This window comes from Lepidothrix coronata, unplaced genomic scaffold (genome assembly GCF_001604755.1).
Source record: "Lepidothrix coronata isolate B3197 unplaced genomic scaffold, Lepidothrix_coronata-1.0 Scaffold292, whole genome shotgun sequence".
NCBI classification, from domain to species: Eukaryota; Metazoa; Chordata; class Aves; order Passeriformes; family Pipridae; genus Lepidothrix; species Lepidothrix coronata.
Window position 1 is genome coordinate 448,780 of NW_016690472.1, and position 25,380 is coordinate 474,159.

A 25,380-nucleotide genomic window follows, 5' to 3' on the forward strand; every position below is an offset into this window, starting at 1 on the left:
AATTTTGCCCCCCCAAAAAAAAAAAAAAAAAGAAAAAAATCACTGTTTTTAAAACAACGTTACAGAGCTTTTTTCTTTAAATCAAAAAATTCTTAGTCCATCTAATACTTTGGCCACTGCTTCTTTCCTTCAGCTGTCAGCACACCTTAACCTAAATCACTAGGTCTGTTATACTTTATGGTGCTACTGGAATGGAAATGTAGGTTCTAGTAGGTAAACATTCATTAACTACTTACCAGCAATCCTCAAAAAGGGCATCTTTTGGAAAGCTTTTATGACTTATCTTCTGAGATCACAAAGAAAAAGAAAATTTAAAAAACAAACAAAAAACCCCCCACCCCAGAATAAAAGGAAAAGGAAGCAAGACCTGCCAGAATTAGATCTCAGAAACAAGAGCTGTCTCTAAAGATTTCCTTGCTTAGCTGCCCAGTTACACAGCTGTTTTGACTGGTCACAATAGTATTTTTCTCTTCCTATTTTATGATCTCTTGCCCTGATTAAGGGGGAACTCTTGGAATGGAGATTCTCCTGAAAATCCCGGGAATCCCACATTTGAAATGGCAGTTCTGGCAAGTGTTCCAAGCAGTAAGACACACTGCTAGGTGCTTCTTGGAAAGCAAGCACACAGGGGAGCAGAAAAAAAAATACTCGGGCACAAGTAAAATGGGCACAAAGAATGCAAGTCCAGAATCAGTTTTTCTGAGTAGACTCCACATATTGTACTCCGAAGAACTTTGTTTATAACACCCAGCTCTGGTGGCATTAGCAGTGTAACTGTGACAGCACAGATTGCCATAACCCTCCCAAGATCCTGGACAGATGTTCTGATCAGAAACCTGTGACTCTTTTCCTGGCTGTAGTTATCACTGCCCGAGCTGGTGCCTGGAATCAGGCACCCCTGCCCAGGATTCACTTACACTGTGGATTCTCTATCAAGTTATACTTCATTAGCAGAAATACAAGTTGCTTTTTATTCACATTCCAAGCAAAAGTGGAGTGAAACCTATCTATTTATTTACATTTAATTAAAGATATTAGGGTTTTAGATATCAAGAAGTCTGCCTCTCTGTTTCACTGCTTCCACAGGTAACAGCTGTATTGTTATTTAACTGTATTGATGTATACATAATAAGAGTTAAACTCACCTCATACTTTCTAAATAGGAACATTCCTGAATATATGCCACGAACACATGTTCACTACCCTTTTAATGCCTCACTTGTTATTAGCCTCACAAAGCAACAGAAAGAGATCAGCTGCTTAATTTAGGAGGATGGTTTCTACCACTGTCTTGTATCCAACTGGGAATTAATCACAAAAACAGTCAAAAATATAGCATTTCTTATTAAACAGGAGAAACTACAGAAGCCAAACCACTACAGTTCTTAGCTGATCATAAAGCTTCGGGGATCCAAAGGGAATTGTATGCAACTTTTTCATATTACTAGAAGGGTTGTTCTGATGGGCCTGATGTTCCCAGTATGTTTCCACAATTGAAGGAGTACAGAAACATTTTTCAGTTTTCCTCACTGAAATTCACACAGGTTTGTCCTGTCTTGGAACTTATGCAACTATCTCACCCATCTCTGACTTGGCAAGACAAGTGCTTAAGTTAATTCTGAAGGACTAATATCTAGTAAGAGATTGTACAGGGACCAACAATGGGCCTGGAATTAGACTCCTCAGGCTTTAGTCCCTGCAGTCATGCAGGGCAAATCTCACAGTCCTGCAGTTTCTCTAAAATGCACTTATTTTCATTAAACATATCAAGGTCCTCCAGGGAAAAGGACTTCTTTGATTTCATTTGTTTGAATTATTATGGACCTAAGAGAAGACAACAGAGATGAACTTTCTATTTTGCCCAAGCAGTCCATAGCAAACAAAGGGTGACAGAGAAAGGGAGGAGACAAGGAAGGTCATGACCATTTTATCTGGATGGGCAATGAAACACTAACAAATTGAATCCCTGAGACACATCCTGTAGGTTCATATCAGAACCAGGAGCTTACTCTGCAGTTCACCTCTGGAGCAGGGCTCCAGCCACAGTGCCATTCCTCCTGGCAAATACAGCTTTCTGTGAAGCAAAATATTCCTGCATTTCTTAGATCGGTAAAAGTAGCAAGAGACACTTGATAGCATAATGCTGAGTTAAAGGAAGAGAGATCCACTGTAACCTCTCTTCTATATCCCAGTGCCTGTTACACACAATGTGTTTGACAATGTGTATCACCAGTCTCCAGGACAAAGGCTCTTTTCAACACTCCATTTTTCTGTGTAGGTCTCAAAAGAGTTAGCCTGCCCTGGTAAGAAACAGAATTTCCTCTGCTATGACTCCACTGTCTCAGTGAATAACACAGATCACTACATCCAATTTAAATTGACCAACTGTTGCTTTTCCTATCCAACCACTTTTTTTGCACCCTCAAGATAACCTCTTCAAAAAGAAATTGAAAATAAAGTTGGAACTGCTAAAGTTGCAGGAAGCCAGCTGTTTGCTTATCTAGAATCACAAAACAATTCAGGTTGAAAGACATCTAATTGAAGGTCATCTAATATAACTCCCTACCTAAAAACAAGGCTAACTTAAAAAGTAAATCAGTCTGCCGAAGGCCTTCAAGTTTTAAAATCTCCAAGGACAGAGATTCTGCACCCTCTCTGGACATTGTTCAGTGTTCAAGTAAGAACAAACCAATGATACTTCCAAGTGCCCCATAAACTTCCAGTGAAGGAGAGCATGGTATCATTATGGCACTGTGGGGCTAAAGAGACAGTGATGGGGCCATGAGACCATAAAGGCATTGTGGGGAGAAGCCAGTACATGGCTTCACAAAACAGCTTTCACTGCTAGTGATGCCAGCAGGGCAAGACCTGCTGCAGTGCAGCATCCATTCCTGCTGCCCACAGCATGAGATATGTAAAATCCTTTTTCCTGCAGTGACTTGGCTTTGTTTCTGTGTGTCTGGTGTGTAGGCGAGGAGTTCTGCACCTGCACGAAAGCCGTGGGATCCATGACCTTGGCTTGCCTCGCTGGCAGCTTTCCCTCTGCCTCTTGGTGGTGGTAATCATTCTTTTCTTTAGTCTGTGGAAAGGCGTGAAGACTTCGGGAAAGGTAGAGCTAATATTGTCCTTCTATCTCAGCTACATTCTTTGTCTCCTTTAAAAAGTCTCCTAATTTTAGAAAGCAAGAAAGTAAATTACTGATTCTGAGGGATCCTCGGGGACCAAAGACCTTCACATATGTACAATGAAAATACACGATCCCAATTCACCCTTTATTTTATTTGTAAGCTTTGCTTGCGTGATGTTACAAGTGGAAATTTCATCAGCATATTATTTTCAATTCAACAAAAATCCCTGAATTGTGGAAAGTGGTCACATCCAGAAAATATTTTTAAATACTCAAAATTGTCCTAAATGTGCATCCTGTTCTTAGCCAAATGTACTAATACTTCAATGGCATTGAATGCTTTGGTTTTATTATATAAAATGCCATGTCAAGAGAAAGACCTGATCAAAGTAATTTGAAGTTACTCTTTGACATCCCTCAAAAGCCACCTCAAGAAAAATTCTAGGGTTGGATACATCTGAGAGCTTTTCGTACATTTTCATGACAGTATCACCTAACATAATGACTGCACTTTTTTAGTAAATGATACAGAGCTGAGCAGCTCATTAGCAGTCTAACACATGTTGGTAATGTTTTCTGTTTGTCAAAACTGCCTCCTACTGGTATCTGTAAACTTACGTCTGAAAAGACTCATGATAGATAACACCATTTTCCCCCAGGATGTCCTGTAAAGAGCTTCTCCATCAAACTGAATGGCCAAACCAAGAAAATACCAGCTGTGCTTATCACACATTCTTAAATCTTCTGTAAGAGCTCATCAGTCTTCGGGATTTCTGTTGTCTGCAGGTTGTTTGGATAACAGCCACTTTGCCTTATGTTGTATTATTTGTCTTACTAATACACGGAATAACCCTCCCTGGTGCATACAATGGAATAAATGCATACCTGCACATAGATTTCAGAAGATTAAAAGAAGCCACAGTAAGTGTACTTTTCTGCTCTCATTCCTTTATTATTAAACCTGCTGCCTTGGTATTAAAACTGAAAATATTACAGCTAACTTCTGAACTCGTATAGCCACACTTCTGTTTCTGCATAAGCACTAGTCCACTGTCTCTGACAGTAACTTTCCCACTTTCTCCATAACAGCACCATCTCACACTAAACCCAAACAGTTCAGGTCACAAAACACTTGTCTGAAGGCAGTTATAGGCGTGGCAAACCCTTTAACAAGTCCATGTTTTGACTGTGCACCCAGTAAATTACAGTATTCTTTATACAAGAAAATGGAGTCATGCAAAAATTTATTTCTCAAAAGGCTAAGAATTCCCTCAAGAAGAAAATCTTGCTATTTTAATCACTAGCTTAATATTAACCTGGTAAACAAAAATTCTGGCCTACACAAATCCTGCTAAACATATAAAGTCAGGACTAACTCACCTGTTCAAACCATGGTCCTTCATACAAAGGAGATTTGCAATAGTATGGTGTTCTTATCTTGCTATTGAAAGTAATCTACATTTCACTGTATCACTTAACATAAATATATATCCATACCAATTTACTTTGTGGAGTAACTTGGAACTAAGACTTATTTCGTAGATTTTAAAGCAAGATCTACAAGTATAGTCACTAACTCATGAATTTACAGGCATTTCAGACCTACAAAAAAATGAAGATCTGATGATTACAGAGAGATTTTACCTGTAATATTCTAAAAAGATCATAAATCACGTATAAGACAGGGATATCTCGATGGATGAGTCACAAGACCATTCAAATGGTTATAAAACTGAAAAGCAATGACATCATTCTCCTAGAAGTAAATGCATCATCTTGAAAATTTGCAGAAGGGTCTGCAGTCTGTCCATAGTTGCACTGTACCTTTCCTGTGAATCCTATCTTGATTTTTCCAGAATAATTAAAAAAGACCTTGAGAGTTAAGAATACAGAGCTATTTTAAATACTTTTAGCAGAACAATACTTCCCTGGTTTTTTAATACTAAATTTGAAAACTGACATTTCTTCAATAACAGAAGTTTTCACCAGAACCCATCTCACTATTTTGGAATAGTAAAACCAAACTTCAAATATGGGACTTTCATCACAAGGCAGTAGCCACCCCAGTAGTTCATACATTTAAATACAAAGATGCAAGGATGAACAAAGGAGGTGATTAAACTTTTCTTATGTATTTTAAGTGCTGTTTGGAAAAAAGCATCACAAGTTCAACTAGATGTCTATGGGGCTGTGCCTGCTTGCACCAGCTCAGGATCTAGGCCCCCATGACCATAGCTGCCCTCTGCTTCTGGAAGGACATTCTATGCACTGCTCTTTCATAGCTTATTATTTCTGCAGCTGCTATTTAAGTGACCCTAAAGTTACGTGTTGCTAAGACGAAATTTTTCAGACAACAACAACAAAAAGTTGCTCTAGAATAGTGAAAGACTAAAGAGCAGTTATACAGAGAAGTTTCACTAATTGCTTTGCCATGTCAGCCTTTCCCCTCTTGGAGACTGGGATACCTGCTGCTGCAATTGTCCTGTTTGTTTAATCTTAGTTCTCAGGCTCCAAAGAATAGAATCCCACTTCAGTTCTACATCGGTGCATCCCTGGATCTGATGATTTTTTTTTCTTCCAAATGAAAACAAAGAAACATTGTAAGTCACAAAGAGTAATGACATACAGAGGCCTCTGCCAATGCTCTTCTAGAAGACCTTAGAGCACTTAGATCAATGTCCAGGTGTGCCTCATTTTAGGGGGCCACATTCTGCACAGCACTGAGCAAGCCCCAAGACACCTCAGTTTTCAGGGGTATTGAGTCCACAATCGTGTCTCTATAAAAGGAAGAAAAAGAGATTCAGCTGAGGATCTTTTACCTAGACCAATGACCGATTCCTTGCTGAAAGCCCAAGAGCTACAAAGTCACAATGCTCATCTGCACTGCACAAATGGATATGTTAAACATCTGTGTAAAACAGAACCTGTGTTCTGCTAAAGGGACCGGTGTTAATTAGGGACTTAAGTCAGACGTGGAGGCGACACTCACTCTTTCATTCACCTTAGCAAATATCCTGAAGATTATAGAACACCTGGTGCTGCACACAATGTTTCCTCTCCTCACAGTACAGTAACTTTTTAAATCCACATACACAAGAAAGAATACGCACAAAAGTTAAATGACAAACACTGAAGAAAGCTGGAAAGACTGGTGGCTGCCTCCTGTAAAATGCTTATTTTTTTTTCATTTTTCATGCGTATAAAAGCAATATCCTACCATAAAATATATTAGACTATGCATCAATCAGATTCAGCTGAAGTGAAAGAGAACATGAGCATCAACAGCAGAACCAGCCCCACTGTCTGCTTCGGTAGAACAAAAGGAAGGTTTTGCATTTAATCTTGGTCATAAAGGAATTTCTGGTTTCTGCTCTTTGTAACCTTCACCTTGATCTTCTCAATTTGTTTCCTAATCAGCTACTAAGAGCCAAGACTCTTACTCAACAGACAAGGTGCATAAGTCCTTTGGGAGGCAGCAGGTGCTAATGTCTTACTTCAATTAATAGGACTTAAGCACACGCTTAAGGGTGCTTGAATAATAAGAAAGGGGAAGCACAATGAATGCAATTGCACTGGCAAGACACAAAAGAGCTAGAGAACCACAGAAACAAGTGCTTTATGGTGGCACCATGCAGACCTAGTTATGGTTTAAACAAAATCGATGTTAAAATTGTTCAGGAATTTTGTTAACAACAAGGGTTATCTGAAGTTTTTAAAAAACAAGAAAAAATATAAAAGCTTTTGCACCCCTCCTTCTGCATTCTTATCCACAGAAATGCTTTTAAGAGACCACAACCCTATTAGACATCAACCTTTGTGCAAAAATAGGATATTAAGATGTAACTGGTATATAAAAAGAATGAGCAAGGAATTGGTGTTACAGGATTGTCTTGCTATTATTGAAAGAAATCCATGATACCTAGAAGTCCTGTATGAACTGCAATTTCTTCTGCAACTCCTCCAGCTAAGTGAGAAAGCTGACAGATAACCTGCCTAGTTCTGTTCACAGCACATCAACTGTGCTTCCGTGTCTGATTCAAGAAAGCATCATATAAAGTGCACTAACAGTCACACAAAGAAAGCTCTATGATGGGAAAGAAAATGTCCTGTAACTCTTGACCCATTAACTATTTTTAGTTTTCTGATTGTACATTCCAAACTAACTTGGAACAAGAACAATTGCAAGTGTATTTCTGCCACCCAGGAGAAAAACCATGTAATCGTTTCAGTAGCCAGTAAAATCTCAGAGGTACAACTGTCCACCCCACAGGTAGCAGGGTGCACAGAGCAAGAGCTTGCCAGAGATTAAGCCATTCCAGACCATGACCATGCTCCATGTGACACCTCACTGGGGCTGGAGGCTCTTACACTCCCACAAGCATGAATGCCAATTGTTTTCCAAAAGCCAGTTGCTTTGTACTCTCTTGCTTTTCTCCTGATGTATCCCTGTGGACTGAACTGACACTGACCATGTTGGTGTCGTTATGCAGGTGTGGATTGATGCAGCTACTCAGATATTTTACTCCTTAGGAGCTGGGTTTGGTGTTTTAATTGCATTTGCCAGTTACAATAAGTTTGACAACAACTGTTACAGGTAAGAACCTATTCTTTCATTACTACTGCAAAATTATACTGTTTTTTTCTGACTGCAGCTGGAATAAGTACTGAGCTATCTTTATCTGCAGTCATTTGTTAATGACTGTGAGTTTTGCATAGGCATAGCAACCAACCCAAATCTTGTAACACTGTCTTCCTTACTGAAATTTTAGTAACAGGGACCTGCCAAGATATCTGCTGCACTGCAAAAACAGAATGGGATTAGGTCTGGACTTTAGACAGCTGTGTAAACTGTGCTGGTGTTTGCCTTTCAAAAGTACCATTAAGCGCAACAGCGAGCACAGGGTGAAATCTCATTGGTCCAGGAACTAATAGCAGAAAGATCCCAGTTTCCAGAAGTGTTTCTGTGCTTTGGGATTATATTTCTGATATTTCATGTTGAGTTCCAATTTAGGAATGCACTTTAAAATCAAGACAGTTGGTAAGTGCTTTGCTGAATCACCGCCATGGAAATTCAAACAGAACTGCTCTGCACCTTCTGAGAAATTCCAACATTTAGACATTTTGCTAACATTCCATTTTGGAATGAAAACAAGCATCACTTAAAATTTTCCCGTGAAATATAAATTCAAGAAGTACACGTATTATAAATACATTGTGAACTGAAGGATGGAAAGGAAAAAGAAAAGTTAAAGACAATCCCTATCTAAACCTTAAAGTGTTTTTGGTTTTTTTTTTTCTCACTGGGTTGTTCCTCTTTCCACAATTAGGGATGCTTTGCTGACTAGTACCATTAACTGTGTCACAAGCTTCATCTCGGGATTCGCAATTTTCTCCATATTGGGGTACATGGCTCACGAGCACAAAGTTAAAATTGAGGATGTAGCTACTGAAGGTAGGAAGTTAATTTCATACTAATTTTACCCCTTTATTTTCCCACCATTTTTTCACAAGTGTGTTTATATTAATATTAGTTCAAATTAACTTGCTCGGAGCTAGAACTCTGTCTTTAAATGCCTTGTTGAAATGTGAACTCTAAATGGCTTTGATTTATCTCACCTCTACCCAACTGAGGTTCCCCAAAATCTTGCCCCCCCACAAGTGTTGCCTGTGCGACAAACAGGCCTTTGACTGTGGTTTTGGTGGTTCTGGTAAGCTCAGCTTTCTTGTCCTTTCACCGGTAACTCTCATCATGTCCAACAGTTCTCCTGCCAAACAGTGGAGTCCACACCACATGGTTCCTTCTCCCCTGCATTGCTGAGAAATAGCCAGTAAGGTTGCAAATCCCATACAAAGTTGATCGAAGTAGAAAGAATGGCATATATATATTTTTTTTTTTATTACCAAACTGTCATGAGTAAATAATTAAAGTATTTTAGATATATTTTTTGGTAAAATGCAAATTTTAACAGCTACTCAGAGTGTAATGGGAAGTGAAGTAAAAGTCAACTTACTCATAATTTACCTTATTAAAATGAGCACTTTTGTGACAATAAGAAACATCATTTAATAATACTTTTTTTTTTTCCTGTTTTCTATTCCAGGAGCTGGTTTAGTTTTCATCCTGTACCCAGAGGCAATTTCAACTCTTTCAGGATCTACATTTTGGGCTGTGGTGTTCTTCATCATGCTCCTTACTCTTGGCATCGACAGTTCTGTGAGTAATTTTTCCTTCTAGCCTTGGCATTTTTCTTTTACTGTTATATTCCTTAAGTGGAGAGGTATCAACCTTAAGCAGGGGGTTACATTTCAAATAAACATTCTGTACGTTCCCTGAATCTGTTTTCACAGTCACAGGCAACATAGCAATAGCATTACTCCCAGTATTATATTTAAAGACTCACAATCATTAAGAGATTTAGGAAAACATCTAATCTTTTACAAGCCAGAAAATATTTACTCACTGCTACTTTTTTTACAGTGGGGCTGTTCATCAACAATTATTACTGTTTAAAGGTATAACCCAACAACACTACTATGAACTTTTACTGCTATGAACCTGCAATAAGGTTTTGGAACCCTGCTTGTAAAACACAGTAAGACATTGAGTAAAGTGGTTTCTAGAAGGGATTTTTATATGTGCTGAAGTCCATCCATCTGCTCAAGACACACAATGTCTGAAGGTAGTCCCATTTTTTTCTACAAACAATGATACAGAATTTCCTGCAAATTTAGTCACAATTTAAAAATCACACCAGAATATTTTATAGTGATTTCATTTTGCTACAGTCTTGCTGTAAAATGTCCAGTCAAACAAGTATATTTGCTCTTTCCATAATGTGGTAAGTTTTACTACACCATGATATTCAGGATCATAGAGACTTCATCCCACAAAATATTCCAAGCCCCCAAACAACTGTTGTTCTGCTTTGTTCTTGCTAAAGAGGCATCAAGACATCCTGTTATATTTATCTTAAAGGTTGATTAATTTCTGGGAATACCGAATAGGGTCTTTAAGGAATAATGAACCATGAACAAACATTCATCCTCTTTAGTAGGGTAGGGGTTTCTTACTATTCCAAAGCATAGAAGTCTCTTTTGTAGTTCTGAATGTACAGAGTTGATCTAGGAATTTCTTGCTGGAAATGACAAAACAGAGTGTTTCCATTGCTTACAACCTCAGGAAAATTCATTCGTTTTCAAGGACAAGAAAGGGAAAGAATGAGTTGACAAGGAGAAGAGCAAAACTGAGAAAAATGAGGTTGGAGCAGGAAGCTTTGATATTCATTACCAAATAGCTGAATGAGATCTTGTGGAGTGAGGGCTGAGCTCTAAAGGTCAGATTCAAGTCTAAATGTTTCCAAAATGTTTGGATTTTTGGATTCCAGCTCAGGTTCAATGAAGTTTGAACTTTAAGATCTGAATCCTTATACAAAAAGTTAGAGGGAAGATTATATCTGGGTTTGTAGCTTGGCCATTTTTCCACTGTAGGCAAACATGGAGGATGGAAATGAAGAGTTTAGCACAGTGAAAGAGCAAGAATGACCAGTAGGAAAAGGACAGAATTAAGGAGAAAATAAATGCTCAGAAGTGTTTAGATCCAGAACTGTGAACGTTGCAACAGCAGTAAATTTAAGACAATGTCAAGAAACATTTGAGTGGCAAAGACACGGCTTGAAATTGCAGAACACACTTGTAGGACAAGTGGAGAAAGGTCTTTCTTGTGGAGCTAATTAATACTGTGAACTAATGAACTGTGGCCAAGTTTCTCTCCTTCTTTCTAAAAGAGGAGGGATTTGTCATCATTTCCCAAGGAAAACTCAGGTCATGCCGTACTATTTATGGTGATCTTCTCAACTCTCCCCCCACATCTGACTGATCAAGTCCCTGAAGGGAAAATTAAAATTTTTAAAGCTAAAAATCAAATAACCCCAAAGCTAGAGAAGAATAATTATACATGACTACTTTTATTCATGCACATAAGCCTCCACTGGCACAGAAATACAAAAAAATTGAATGGTCTGTACGAAAATGGAACTGTCACAATGCAAAAGAAAGAGAAATCTGACCATGCAAATTTAAACAAGCAGCAGTGAAAAGGGCAGAAAGCAGAACAAATATTTGCAAACATTTTTTGAAGTAGGCATCTAGCTTGTTATAGGGAATTAACAAGGGGAGTAAATCGTGATACATTAAGAAATGGTCCTTTGCCAAAATAGTCCAAGCTGTCTCTTTCCATCTTCAACTTCTCCAAGACCAATTAAGTGCCAACACAGCAGCAACTTCTGAAGAGATCAAACATTAACCCATCTTAACTGCAGGGCACCCACTGATGCCCCCTAAGACACTAGGAAATACAAACCTACACAATGTTTTGGGGCATTTTACTTGTAAACATTAGTTACCTTTAAAGAAAAATTGGGTCCACTGCCCCCAGCTCCATGGCTCTAGGTAGGAATTATTCAGATTCTAAACTGACAATTCTCTGCTGCTGATTTCAACCAGAGCTGCTGGTTTCATCAAACTCTTACAGGAAAGGGACAGGCTGTGTCAGCACCTACTAACCAGCTATTGTATTGCACCAAGCACTCCAGGTCTGGCCATGGTCTTCTAGTATCACAAAAGTAATGGAATTCAGCCTCTCCAAAATATTAAATGAATTTATTTATTTATTATGACAAAAGACTGAAATTAATTTTCATAGATTCTTGAAGAGTGGGGGCAGAATGTTTTCATTAGTGGAAAGAAATTAAAATTCATAACCACATACATAACCCAGCAATTTCAGTGAAAATTTGGAAAGTACTTTTCCTATGTTGCAAAACAAGGGCTAATGTTCACCATTAACTTCTAGAAAACAAAGTCAAATTCTTTCATGTTGTCAACAAAACAACATTACATCAAGTTTCCTATGTAGTAATTCCTCCAAGTGTGTAAAGATTTTCATCAAACTGGAATTGGTTAAATGGCTAAAGTGAATCTTTCTTCAGCACAATTCCTCTAGATGCTTCTTGTGCCTGTCTTTTTATAAGAAATATCTTAAGGAGTTTAGTTACTTAATCTACCATCTTTTTCTCCAATGTATATTGAAATGTATATTATTTTTCCCAAAGTACTTATTGTCCTGAGCCAGCAAAGAGTCTGCACAGGATATGGCTGTGGAGGCAACAACCATCACACTTGAGTTCCCTGACACTCTCCTGTGTGAAGAGGAGAGTTAGAAAATTAGGCCTCATAACACCAGTGATTTGCAGCTGAACTGTCAGAAAGCATAGAGGGGTTGGGTATTAATGATACCAGCTGCTTTACATTCTTTGTCTGTATTTACAACAGTCAGCAGGGTTTAACCAGAGCTCTTGCCTTCCCTCCCTCAGATGGGGGGAATGGAAGCTGTCATCACTGGCTTGGCAGATGATTTCCACATTCTGAAGCAGCACAGGAAGGTCTTCACCTTTGGTGTTTCTTTTGGCACTTTCCTACTTGCCCTTTTTTGCATCACCAATGTAAGTACAACAGAAGTTGCCATCAACATCCTACCTTAAAAATGCAATTAACCCTATCAGATAGAATTATGGATAGGTTCAGGTGACTATTTTTGTTATAAATGTTAGTTCTTTAACTTAAGGTCAGAACAGCACTTTTAATCTTATATATATATATATGAAGCTTCTCTGGTTTTTGGCACAAGATTGCTAGCTATCAACCAAACCAAGTCTTTGTTCCAAAGACTGTGCTACAACTGGTTTTGTTTGATTCTGTGTGTTTTGTGTTTGTTTGGGGTTTTTTTGTTTGATTTGGTTTTGCTTTGAACTAAGAATTTCAAGTGACCAGACCCTTCATCATCTGGCTGCTGTCTTCTTGAAGCAATTAAGAAGCACTCCTTGTTAAAGGAGTGTAGAATAATGATCTTCTCTCACCCACATGTTTCTTAATGTTCCTTCATGTACCTAGATCTTATCTCTTACTCTGAACACCATAAAAAAACCACACAGATAACTTATCCTGAACATCTACTAACTGTGTTTATCACTACCATCACCCTGAATGATTTGCCTCATCTGGCTTTTGACAACTAATTAAGGAATGAGAATCACAGCGTTCTAGGTTGGAGAAAACTTTCCTTTATTTGAGCAAAAAAGAAAAAGCAAAAAAGACCTGTTAGCAAAAATGTCAAAAGTGTTAGAAAACAACTAAAACTTGAGGTAGCCTCTGTGAAAGCAGATGTGCTGAACCTCTCTCCATACCTAGAAATGGTTTCCAAATCTATTACTAAGACTACTCAAATGGCATAAGTTCATAAATAACCAAGTTCTTCTCACACTAAAAGAATACCCCAATATTTTTACTCTAGTTTCCTCAAACTGAAAAACATTTGAGACACTAAAAGTAGATATATCATGCAAAATACCTACCCTTTTAATACCAAGATACCTCTATTAATACCTGAAAACTGAACATGCTCCTTTTTTATCTAAGTTTCAATTGAAATAAAATTTCCTGAAGTATGAGATCAGAAGAAATTCAGTGTTAAGAGCCTGACCAGGTGCCAGTGGGTGCAATTCCTCTGCCTTCAAGTGAACTAAAGTAGTTCAAGATAACAACCTAGCTCCAGCTTTTAAGCTGTTAAGATTTAAGTTCATCCCTCCAGCTGGAATTCACAAAACTGCCCAGACTTGTCCAAATGTATTAGTACACATAACTGAGGAACAACATTTCTAAAGTGTACAAAATAAAACGAATAACCCGTATGAGACCATCACATGAAATTCGCGTTTGATTTTGCCCTCCGAAATGTTAGGGCTGGATATTCAAAAGCAGCTATTTCTGAAACAAATGTGCTTCTTACAAAATCATATTTGTCATTCACTTTACCAAGCTTGATAGCAAAGACATTCGTTTGGAGCAGGTGTAGAGCAAAAACAAGAGGTCAAACTCAAATGTCATTCAATAAGCAACATTTTCTTTCTAACACAACAACCAAAGTTCATTCAGTTTCCGGACAAGTCCCCACAGAATTCAAAACCTAGACAAGGCCTAAGTACTGGTCTCTCTATTTTTGTAAATATGCACAGCTGTTTCAGAAAAACATCTTTTTATAAGAAAAAAAAAAAGGAAAGTGATTGCAAAGATTAAAATCACCTACAGATCTAAATAGTGCAAGTGCTAATTACACCATTAGGGTAAAAACACGTAAAATGATTCCTTTGTTCCTCCCCTTCTGAACAGACATAGTCAGATTAAGTTTGGTTATAAAAGAAGATTTTAACAAAAATTTACTGCAACTACAAACATTTCAGTTGTTTCCAAGTGACAAAGAATGTCCTGAAACACTTTACCCAGGTTCATTTCGAAACAAGTAAACATAGCATGGTCTTCCATTCCTTGTTAGCCCAAACTCAGTAAAATGAGCAAAATACATCAATGACACAAATACACAGCACATTGTAAAACAAGGCAAAAAGTGGTCTAAGACTGCAGATTCACTGGACTACAGAACAAATGGCCAGGAACAAACTGACTGATAATGGCTTGTGGAAACTTGTAGAGGTCCATTCCTGCCATAAATTTAGGAAGTTCTACATTAACTGCTCTAGACAAGCCCTGCCCAACAAGCTGCTGAATATTTCCCCAAACAGCCAGTGCCTTCAGCTCCCACTGAACAGTAGTGCCAAGAGAACTCATTAATCAGGCTAAGCTATGGCTTCTGTTTCCCAATTAAGTGAGGACATGGATGAAAAGAAGCCTCTTTAGGAGAGCTGCAAGTCTGATTCCACTATTCTGCATGCAAATATGAACTCGTGTCTGCAGCAACAGATCCGTATTAAAATACTTGGGTTAAGATAATGTTTCAAGTAAAGCAGATTTCTATTAAGTTGATAGTAAACTACCAGGATTATTCTATCTGTAACTTTGTTTTGTTGCATCTCTGAACTCCCCAATGCCAGGGTGGAATTTACGTTCTCACACTTCTGGACACATTTGCAGCTGGGACTTCAATATTGTTTGCTGTTCTTATGGAGGCAATTGGAGTTTCCTGGTTTTATGGTAAGCACTTCATTTTGCATGTGCTAAATAAACCTCTTCTAAAATTCCAAGTGCTCATGACAGACTTACACATTGTTTTAAGGGCAAACAGCATAGCCTTGTACACTTGAAACCAAGACAAGTCAGGTTTCATGGAGTGATTTTCACCTGATTCATGAACAGTAGGAATGCAGACTTTGAGTGGGACAAGCTTTGAAACTCTGCACAGAGCCAAAGAAATTTGTCTTGTGAAAGAGATTGTGATGGGATGGAGAAGTTACTACTTCTGACAGTATTTAACAACTCTTACTATTGCTGATGACTTGCAGTAGCAGGTTTATTCCTGGTACTTTCAAAGCAAGTAGATTAACCCAAAGACAGAACCACCTGTTCCCCCTTTTTTTCTTGCCTTGAAGTCTGTATGGAACTTGCTGCCCTGATTCCCAGCAAGATTGTTCTTCCCCTGAAAGTCATCTTCATTTCTATTCAGACATAGTGTTTATAATTAATGTATGATTCAGAAGGTTCTCAGACATCATGATTCCCACTGCCATTTGCCTCCCTCAGTCACTTATTTATCCATCCATTTTGCCTCACCATGTTCTTCTAATCAAACAAGCTTTATCTTGCAGTTAAAAATTATTGAAGAGTGAATGAGGTGAAAGAATGGCATTAATGTATAAAACTGTTCTATCTACTAAAGAAAGAGTTTCTAGCTTTAATGTACTAATTGTGTCACCCAACATCAGCATGGAGCTAGCAGTACATATGCTGTTGTCTCTCAGAATAGTAGAGGCACTGTATTTCACAGACAGCTGTCTTTAATCCCCATAAAAGAGCTGAATGCAGAAGGGTGTTCATAGCTTAGCTTGGAAGCAGAGGCTTCCTCAGTTATGAAGGGCAAATTATTTTCTGCTACTATTAAAACAGGATTTACTGCACTTTACAATAGCTAAGCTTCGTATGTGGTTCACCAACTAAACCAAGGTTAGTCAAATTTTATTTTACACCCTCTGTCTTTACCATTCTTTCCTTTCTCCCTCTTGCTTCCCTGTGATGAGGAAAATATCTATTAGTTTTTCTTAGGCACTGACAGATGTTTTTACTGACACAGCATGACCTGTTGCTTTATAAAGAACCTATTACAGCACCAAGTGCTATTTAAACTGATTAAATCTGGCATGATCTTGTCCACCTCTTTTTTCTGATAGACCCCAGTTGCCTTAACGACCCAGCTGAATATTAAGCCAGCCTGAAGGCAAGCATTGACATTTTGGCACAGACTAAAAACATGGAAATTTAGTTCAAATTTTACCTATGACCACTTACTATGAAGTTTCTCCTTGCAAAGGCCAACTGTGAATGTAAGAGAAGGGAGAACTAGTTTGTTCTGCTATGCAGATGTACTTTAGTTATGTCTGTGAGCTTGTTACCAATTTTCCTGATGTGCAACCCTGATACTATTTTTCTAATGAATATCCTAAAAAAATAAAAAAATAAAATAATAAAAAAAAAGCCAGACACCTCTCCCACTGGCACAAAACTGCTCTTTGGTTTCAGTTGCAGGAAAATCTCTACTCAATCAGACCTTATTGTGAACACCCACACCCCCCTGAACAACGAGAACAAGTCCAGTACGAGCTCTCAATGATATTCATCCTTATCTGCAACCTCATTGTTTTCAGTTACTTAAATGATTTTAAAAAAAAAAAATAAATTTCCTCAGACTGAAATTTCAGACCAAAAGCTGAATTTATTTCGAGAAAAATAACCAAAACACCAAAACCCAGAAAAAACTCAACCAACAAACAAACCAACCACCCCAGCTGAAGGTCAGCTGTTTGGTTTTGCAGAAAGGAAAGAACCAAGCACTGGCTGCTGATACTCACGTCTGCTCACAGATTGTTTTGTGTGGATGTGTGGCTGGCATGAGAGAGTATGAACGTGCACACTTCCACAAAATGAAAATACAGATGGGGCAAACCAACTTAGAAAGCTTACTGCACTGCCAAGGGGGGGGATATGTTTGCTACGGTTCTGCTTGCTTTTACATCAGCACAGTTTGCTTTTACACTAGCACATTCTTTGGGAATGGCACTGGTATGGCTCACTTCCTTCCTGCCACCAGACCAGGTAAATCGTATGTATAGCATTAAAGGCAGTATTGAAAATTTTTACTTTCCAAATTAAAAAAAAAAAAAAAATAATGCCAAACACATAAAATACTATCTATGACATAGCATGACAAGACAGGAGGGGAAAACAACCCATACAAAGATTGCTCGCAGAGATCCAAAGAACTGTTGGAGCTATGCCCTAATTCTTGGAAACATGCCCACAAATTATTTCAGCTACAGCCACTAAGCAGTTTCACCTCGGGGCCAGGACCTGCTCAAGGGCTTCTGTGCAAGTGAGTGGTTCTGAAGCCACTGGCTGAGCCTGTATGGCAGAATAACTTACCAAGTTCTAGCTGGCAGCAGGTGCAGGACTTACTGGTAACATGTAGGCTTTCATTCTATCTGAGCTCTGATCTCTGCATCAGGTAAAAGAAGATTGTCCCAACTTGAGGAGGGTAACTTGCTTTTATAGCCATAGAAATCCACTTTTCATTCTCTTCCTAATCTGTTGGTTTTTTGTATGTTGATTTAATTCCCTTGACAACACAATATTATGTACAAATTTTCTGTGCCATTTAATAGACCACGACATAACAGAATGGTGACAATTCTCAGGCAGCTGCAGTGTTTATTAGTTCATAAGTTACACTGAAAGTCTCTTTGGGTGCAGTGTGTTTAACCAGGACCTCCCAATAAATTTTAAGTATCTTTTACTTAGTTTTCCCTGGAAAAGCAAGGAGATTATTTCCATATTCCCCACCAGGTCTCCAGCAAGTAATCTGGAGTTTTGTTTGTGGTCACATCAGTTTGTTCCTGTAACTAAACATCACCCACAGTATTTTGTTTATCACATAGAATCACAAAATAACCTGAGTAAATACTTTCAAGAAGTGTAAAAAAACAAGCCCTACAGGTACCATCATCTGTAGCTATAACTATGCTCTGCTTTACTGATTCTTAGAACAGTTATTTGAAGACCTGTAGTACTGAAAATCCTGGTGTTGGACAGGGCAGTCTGAGAGCATGACCTCCCCGTCCCCCATTTTCAGCAGAAATCAAACACCAAGCACTGTTTGAGCTCTGCTTGCATCTGTCTGGAAACACACGAATAAAATTTTTTTAGATATCTAGGCCTTGTCTTTGACCTTCTACACAATGATAAATTTCAGTCAGTATTCATAGCAGTTCAAATTCAGTCACTTTAAAGTTCACAAAAAGGCACTGCAAATAGAATCAGATTAAATTTAAAGAGCATTTGCAGATCCTCTTGGCTACTTCTCTTCACCTGTATGTAATATTTGGGCTGGAAAAATCAAAGAGACATTTACACTCAGATGTCCAGACCCTGTAAATATTTTGCATCCTTGTTGCATGTAAAGGATTAACTCGAGCTGTTACATTACATTAAATAAATTGTACTGAACTAATCCACATGAAGAGAAACAATCATTATGGAAAATTATACATCCTCTCTAATAAAGAAATATTCATGGCAAAAAGCTGCATTTCTACTGTTTACCTGATGGGGTTCAGGATTGAAAGTAAACTTCTCTGACACATAAAGTATAATAAATTATAAACAAGCAGTCTGACATGACAGAATGCACTAGAGATCTCTGTGAGCCAGCATCCCTGAGGTGTGAAGTCAGAGATTGTTTTGTTCTTAAAACAGAGAGGGATACTTTCTTCCCCATTTTATATCAGTGATAATAATCCCATTCTAAAATTATGTAGTTCTGTACATAATTACACTGAACAGAAAAACACTGCCCTAGTTCCTTGGAAAAGTGATAAAATATGAAACTCTATTTGTAGATATAATGAAAATTCCATGATATTCAGTGAAACACCGAAAAGTTAGTATGCCATTAAGTGGAACATCTCCTTTGATAAATTAAGAATCATATGGATCTACCTCATTATCAGTAAGCAGTTTGTGTGAGTGAGGGTCTGGATTTTCCTTCAGTGTACTCATAATAGCATGGAGTAATTAGGTTACAATAGTTCCCAACTATTAAAAAAATGTTGTCCCATTTACAATTTAAATTCTAGACATTTGTCAAATGCCTCTTTTCAATGGTAATGCTTGTCTGCAACAGGCCTGAAGTGCCTTTAAAGGCATTTAAGTCTTGGACACAGTGATGTCAAAGACTCATCTAGTCACTGAAAGGAGATCAATTTCATGTATCTTCTAATTTGGAAGTCATACTTGTCTGCTTTCTGGAAAAGAATATGTTTGGGGTATGCCAGCATCTCATCAGTTTAGATTTACATCAGTCCCATGTTCACATCCATTCTAGGTGTGGACAGATTCAGTGAAGATATCCAACAAATGATGGGCTTCAAACCAGGCCTCTACTGGAGATTGTGCTGGAAATTTGTTAGCCCTGCTTTTTTATTGGTAAGTGTTGAGAATTATTTCATCATGGAAAGAATACTAGTGGTTTGCTTCCCAGAATATACAGTAGATACCAAGAGCAGGATACCCATTGCTGTGCCAGATATTGTCAGGAGGAACAGAAGACACTCCAATTTAATTCTCTTCAATTGCATTGGTCATATTTTGTATAATACATTTCAGTTATGAAAGAGAAGCTAATTGTGGCTATGGTCTTCTTCTGCTCCTTCATTTTAAGGTGATTTTAAGAAAGTAGCTTTTCTTAGGGAACATGGAACGCTTGTGCAGACACATCCCTGTCCCCCCCAGTACCTACACATATTAAACACAAACCATTCTACTGGGAAAATAAACTAACCAGGGATAAGAGATTGTGTTAGCAAGAATCTGTTTTTCATTGGAGAATACTAAGATCCCCAAGTTGTGGAATGACACCTTAGAAAAACTAATATGTGACTGCACCCAGTAATTAGCTCTGTGAAACACTGAAGAGACATAGTAAATATACCTTGTAAGCTATCTGTTGTGAATCACAAGTTCTTCATTTCATTTGGGAAAAAAAAAAAATCCCAAAGTGTGAATTTGGTTGCTTTGTGTAAAGGTTAGATTCAGCACTAAACTACAGTTTTATATTGGAATCTTTTCCTGTGCTTATTTTTAAATGAAAGGTCAGGATAATAACATGGAAATTTGACCTCAATATGATTTTGGGCAACTATTAATTGCATTAAAGCTGTGCATTCTTAAAGCAGTAGTGGTATTGAAAACATACACTTGGCAGGCTTTTATGCCAGGTCTGCCTTTTTTTTTTAAATATTAAAGCTTATGACCCAAATTCATCCGTAAGCACCTACCCAGCATGTATTAATTATCCTTTTAAAGACAGCTGTACAAAGAAACTTGTATGGAACTATATCCTGCAGCACTTCAAGAAGGCTGACTCAAGTAGAAAGGAAAAATGCTGCAGCAAGCATCCTTGGGTTTTGCACACAAGGATACACTTAAAAATCTAAATTTTATGAAGAGAAAGTTGTAGCAATTTATCTAGACAATGTTGGAATGTCTGTCAGCCTAACCTTCAGGTAGCTTAAGATTTCTTGGTGAAATGGCCTAAATACCTTCCTAGCAAAGCCTATAAAGGTACTGCATTATCTGCAGTAGATAATGCATCTTTCAGCCATCACAATGTACACTTGCTTTTTGCCACCTGTAAGTGCTCGAAGCTCTTTCCCCATACTGTCTGCAGCTACGTACATAAACCCAAGAAAAATTTCTAAGTGGAATTAGTATTTTTCTAAGCAGATTTCACACTATCAGCTGCCTTTAACCCACACCATTGGTCTCCTTGTGCAGTCTTTGAAACCCTACGCTTGAAGTACTCTAATTTGAAATTGCATATATGGAGCAGAATGTATAGACCCAGAGAACCAAATCAAGGTACTCTGCATGTTACATATGGATTTAACAGGAGGGAAGTAGGGGGGCACCCCACTCTTTCCTTCTTGCACCTAGCACTGAACAGGATAGCACAGGAATTAAACAACAACTTTGTTTTCCAGGCCTTGAGGCTGCTTGGCTTTTCCTCAGTAAATGCATCACCCTGGAATTTGCATTATGCCTCTCATTGAAAAAATAGGTACAAAGCTTCTAAATGAAGCCTAATGTCCCTGGAAAACAAAGAAGGGGAAAACAGTACATCCTGCAGAGATTTTTCTTGACCACAGAATCCCTTTTTTATGTCTGTAACACTAGTTTAAATGAGGCAGTAGCAGACAATCAGCTGATCTTCCTATCAAAACTTCAAACAGTCTGTGTCTAAGGTAACTAAAGTGAGCTGTTAACACTAGTAAATGAATCAAGAACTTAAGCAGTAAGAGGCACGAAGTAAATAGGCTGAAGGTAAATAGCAGGGCTGGTTTGAAATATACCTCAGTGTGACGGCCTAAGAGAACACGTGGAATCAGTTTTCCAGTAACTTTCTTCATCTTAAAACTATGGCCTGTGTTATTGTTTCTCCCCCAGTTTGTCGTGATAGTCAGCATAATAAATTTCAAACCTCTGACCTACGACGACTACACCTTCCCTCTCTGGGCAAACCGCATTGGCTGGGGAATAGCATTATCTTCCATGGTACTCGTGCCTGCCTATATCATCTATAAATTTATGAATGTGCGTGGGACCTTTAAAGAAGTAAGTGGAGCGCTAATCAAATGTCATGAAATGTTGCTGTGAAATGAAATGGCTGGATCTAAGTTGGCAGTTTATTTCTCTTACTCCCGAAAACTTATTACTTATGAGTGACCTTTTGAATCCGTCCATCAGACGGATCAGAGTTTTGGGGTAGGATTACTGCGTGCTGGCTGAGTTTCTAGACAGAAATTGGCTTTCCAGACAGCACCATTATAAATTTGGTTAATTATTTTTGATGCCTGTAATTAATCCAATTGATGAGATTAAATTTTGCTTATTAGCAAAAAACGTACAAATTATGGTATCTTCATATTCAGCTCTGAGGTATGGTCTTCACACAGCTCTACCTGAACAGAGTTCAGTCCAAGGTATGTTTTATCACTCTGTACTGGAATGTAAACTGTTATATGTACAACGTTAATTTAGACTTCTCCTATTTTAGCACTGTAAGAATCTCTAAACATATATCCACACACTGGGAGAGTGAGATATGCCCATGAGGTAGCTCTGTGTTCAGGTTGGCCATTTTTCAGTTCATGAGCATCCAGCACAACCAGAAGAAATGCCTTACTGGGTCACAGCAACAGATCCATTTAGCCCAGTATTCTCTCTTTAACAGCAACCACATTGTATTTTACTTTCTCTGGCAAATATTTATCCTTATCATCTGTTTTACTGGAATTATTTCAACATTCTGAAAATCAGAGAAGAAACTTAATATTCAGTATAGACCAAGGTGATGAAATAGATCTGGAAATCAAGAAAATTCTGATATAGGCACCACTTATGTTCTCATCTAGCCTGTTGCTTCTTACCTACTTTAGAAGAAGAGCCAGGGTACCAGATAGAAGCATCCTGCACTACATGAACCCACTTCAAGCATAATGTGCCTACCCTGTGCACTGAATAAAGCAGAAAGAGAGGGGAAAAAATAGTGACCACCTTATTCTATTCATTTGCCTAGCAGCAAGAGGATTAACATAGAAAACCTAAATAGTGTTCTTTTCATTTCATTTATATGCTTATGTGTAATATTAATGTATTAATTCTATTGAAAAGAACCTATTTCTATAGGAAAAATGCATCCATATTTCCTTACAGTTCACCCCCCGTACTTTTCTTTATCTGTTCAAAAAGGCACGGGATTAAGGTTCACTAACCATATTGTTTTACATCATAATTATTTTACCATCACTGTCATAGTAAATTACCTACAGTCTTAAATAATGCTCAGAAGACTCCTCACTGTTATACAGCATCATTTTTTTTCTCATCACGTCATAATTTTATAACCTAATCTAGACTCCCTGATTTACACCTAATTGCATTGCTTTCCTTTCCTACAGCTGGAGTTACACAGTGGTGTAGCAAGATGCTGACACTCAGGCAAACCACTGAACCATCACCATACAGATAATTAAGCATAAAATAGGATCTCAGCCTTTCCATAAATAGGTCACAACCCCCTCACATTGACCTGGCAGACCCAAAGGATCAAAGGTCTTGTTTCTGAAGCATTGCAGTCACCTCATTTAATGTTCACCTCAGAAAGGCAGCCCAAAGTGGGAACCCCTTTTCAGCTGCCCTGCTATCATTGCCTCTACCATCTCAATGTTGTGCACAATTTCTGGATCTCATTTCCAGCAATTCTATAAGCCCTTTGTTTTGTTCCATTCTGGGGGGTTTACAAACTCATTTTCTAGAAGCATCTAAGTCTCAAAGAATAATTTGTACTGACTCATCGTGTTTTTCCCTGATTGCTCAAGTTTACTGGTAGGGGGATGCAGAAGTCTTTGGCCAAAACCATTCTATCATTTTGTATTGTTTGGAGTTTGTCTATTACTGCTCCTGTAAACAGCAATCTCCAGTTTTCCCATAAGAACTGCAGCAAAAGTCTAGTATATCACAGCCAAGTAACTATCAAAAGATATGATGCCCTAAATTGTGGCACTTAAAAGTATGGGGAAAGGTATGTTCTTATTCTAGTTGGAACTCACTGAGTTGGTCGAAACTCCCTGATAAACCAAATACTACATATGATCTCAAAGGGCACAGCATGGGGTAGACAAGGGAATGAGCTGGGAAAAAGCCAGTACCTCCCTCCTCTCCCACTCTGGGACTGGTCAACCCTGTTACAGCACCAACAGAAAAGCGTGAATTTAGGAGATGTAAGGCCTGTGATACCAATTTGTTCCTGATGTTCTTTTCCATATGCACTTGCTAAATATTTGGACTTAGTATTTGCATAAACTTTCTACTGTTGTTTCTTATATTAAAGGCTAACACCCAAGGGCTTATAATAAGCTCGTTCTCTCAGTGACTAAGGTAAAGGCCCAGGATGCAGTGATATTAAAGATTTAAGTTACCATTTTAAATAAAGTTCATGCTACTTCACCACTATAGATTGAGGATTACATACATAATCCCCCTTCATATGGCTTTTTCCTTTTCTTCCTTTAGAGACTAGCTTACTGCATCACACCTGAAAATGAGCACCAACTCGTGGCCCAAGGAAATGTCAGGCAATTTAAGGTTTGTACTCCTTTCACATGCCTCCTCTCCCGATACCAACCCTTTCCTGTCTTTAGCAACAACTGCAGGTTTGCACCAATGTCCTCATAGTGTCTGCCTTTGCAGGTCTATATTCTTACAGTCTACTAGTCTGTGGTACTGAGGCTCAGTACCACACGCATCATTTTGGGCTGTATTTGAATATACAGAGATCTCACAAGGAGGCAAACATATTTCCAGACTATCATATGCATTTGAACAGGTCATGGCCTCTCACTCAGTTACTGCACAGCAATCTGAAGTCATGTTTCCAAAACTGCAGTTACATCCCACAGCACATGGTAAACACCAAAACAAGTATCCAATGTCAGAGCTTACATATAATGGCCATAATGAAAAAATGTGCTAGGTTATGTGGAATAGGCTTTCCCCACAGGCCTGCAGCTGATTGAAAACGCTGCTGGAGACTTCTTAAACCGTGAAAAACACACTATAGGTTTCCAAATACTGCTTTCCTTTTAGCAAATAAAATGAGCTTATTGAAATAAACTCTTTTTTGTAGAAGATAAAAAGGATGCAAATATGAAGCTTGTTACACTTATCAGCATTCATGCTGGACCACTTTCTGTCTTCAAAGTTGAAAGCAGCCAGAATTATGCACACCTCCACAAAACGTGACCCAGATTTTGTAGTGGTGGTTTGTATGTTGATATTGAAAAAATAAATCTGCCTTTTGCTTATTCTGAAAAATACTGCTTGAAGTATAATTTTAAAGGAAATAATCCAAGTGTGGATTTATGGGATGCAGAATGAAAGCAGGAAGAAAAGGCTTCCTGTTCCATGACCACAATTTATTTGATGTGGCCAAGAATATGTAATAGCACAGCACCTCTTCCTGCCTTCTCCTTCTCCTGTTTCTGCCAGATGATTTACAGTTCCAGCTGCACATAACTCGTTTTTTCCAGAGGCAGATGTTCCTGTGCAAAAGGGCTATAAACAGCCTTTCCTACACAGCA

General features: G+C 38.2%; 1 protein-coding gene across 1 annotated transcript in view; it reads left to right on the plus strand.

Annotated features, from left to right (window-relative positions):
- The window catches only part of LOC108508382 (sodium-dependent noradrenaline transporter-like), a 66,634-nt gene that overhangs the window by 34,247 nt on the left and 7,007 nt on the right, over nt 1–25,380 (plus strand). The window contains 10 exon segments of the mRNA XM_017837134.1: nt 2,971–3,109; nt 3,914–4,048; nt 7,618–7,721; nt 8,455–8,579; nt 9,229–9,341; nt 12,499–12,627; nt 15,070–15,169; nt 19,566–19,666; nt 21,686–21,853; nt 24,314–24,385. Of these exon segments, the coding sequence (XP_017692623.1) occupies nt 2,971–3,109; nt 3,914–4,048; nt 7,618–7,721; nt 8,455–8,579; nt 9,229–9,341; nt 12,499–12,627; nt 15,070–15,169; nt 19,566–19,666; nt 21,686–21,853; nt 24,314–24,385 (1,186 nt within the window).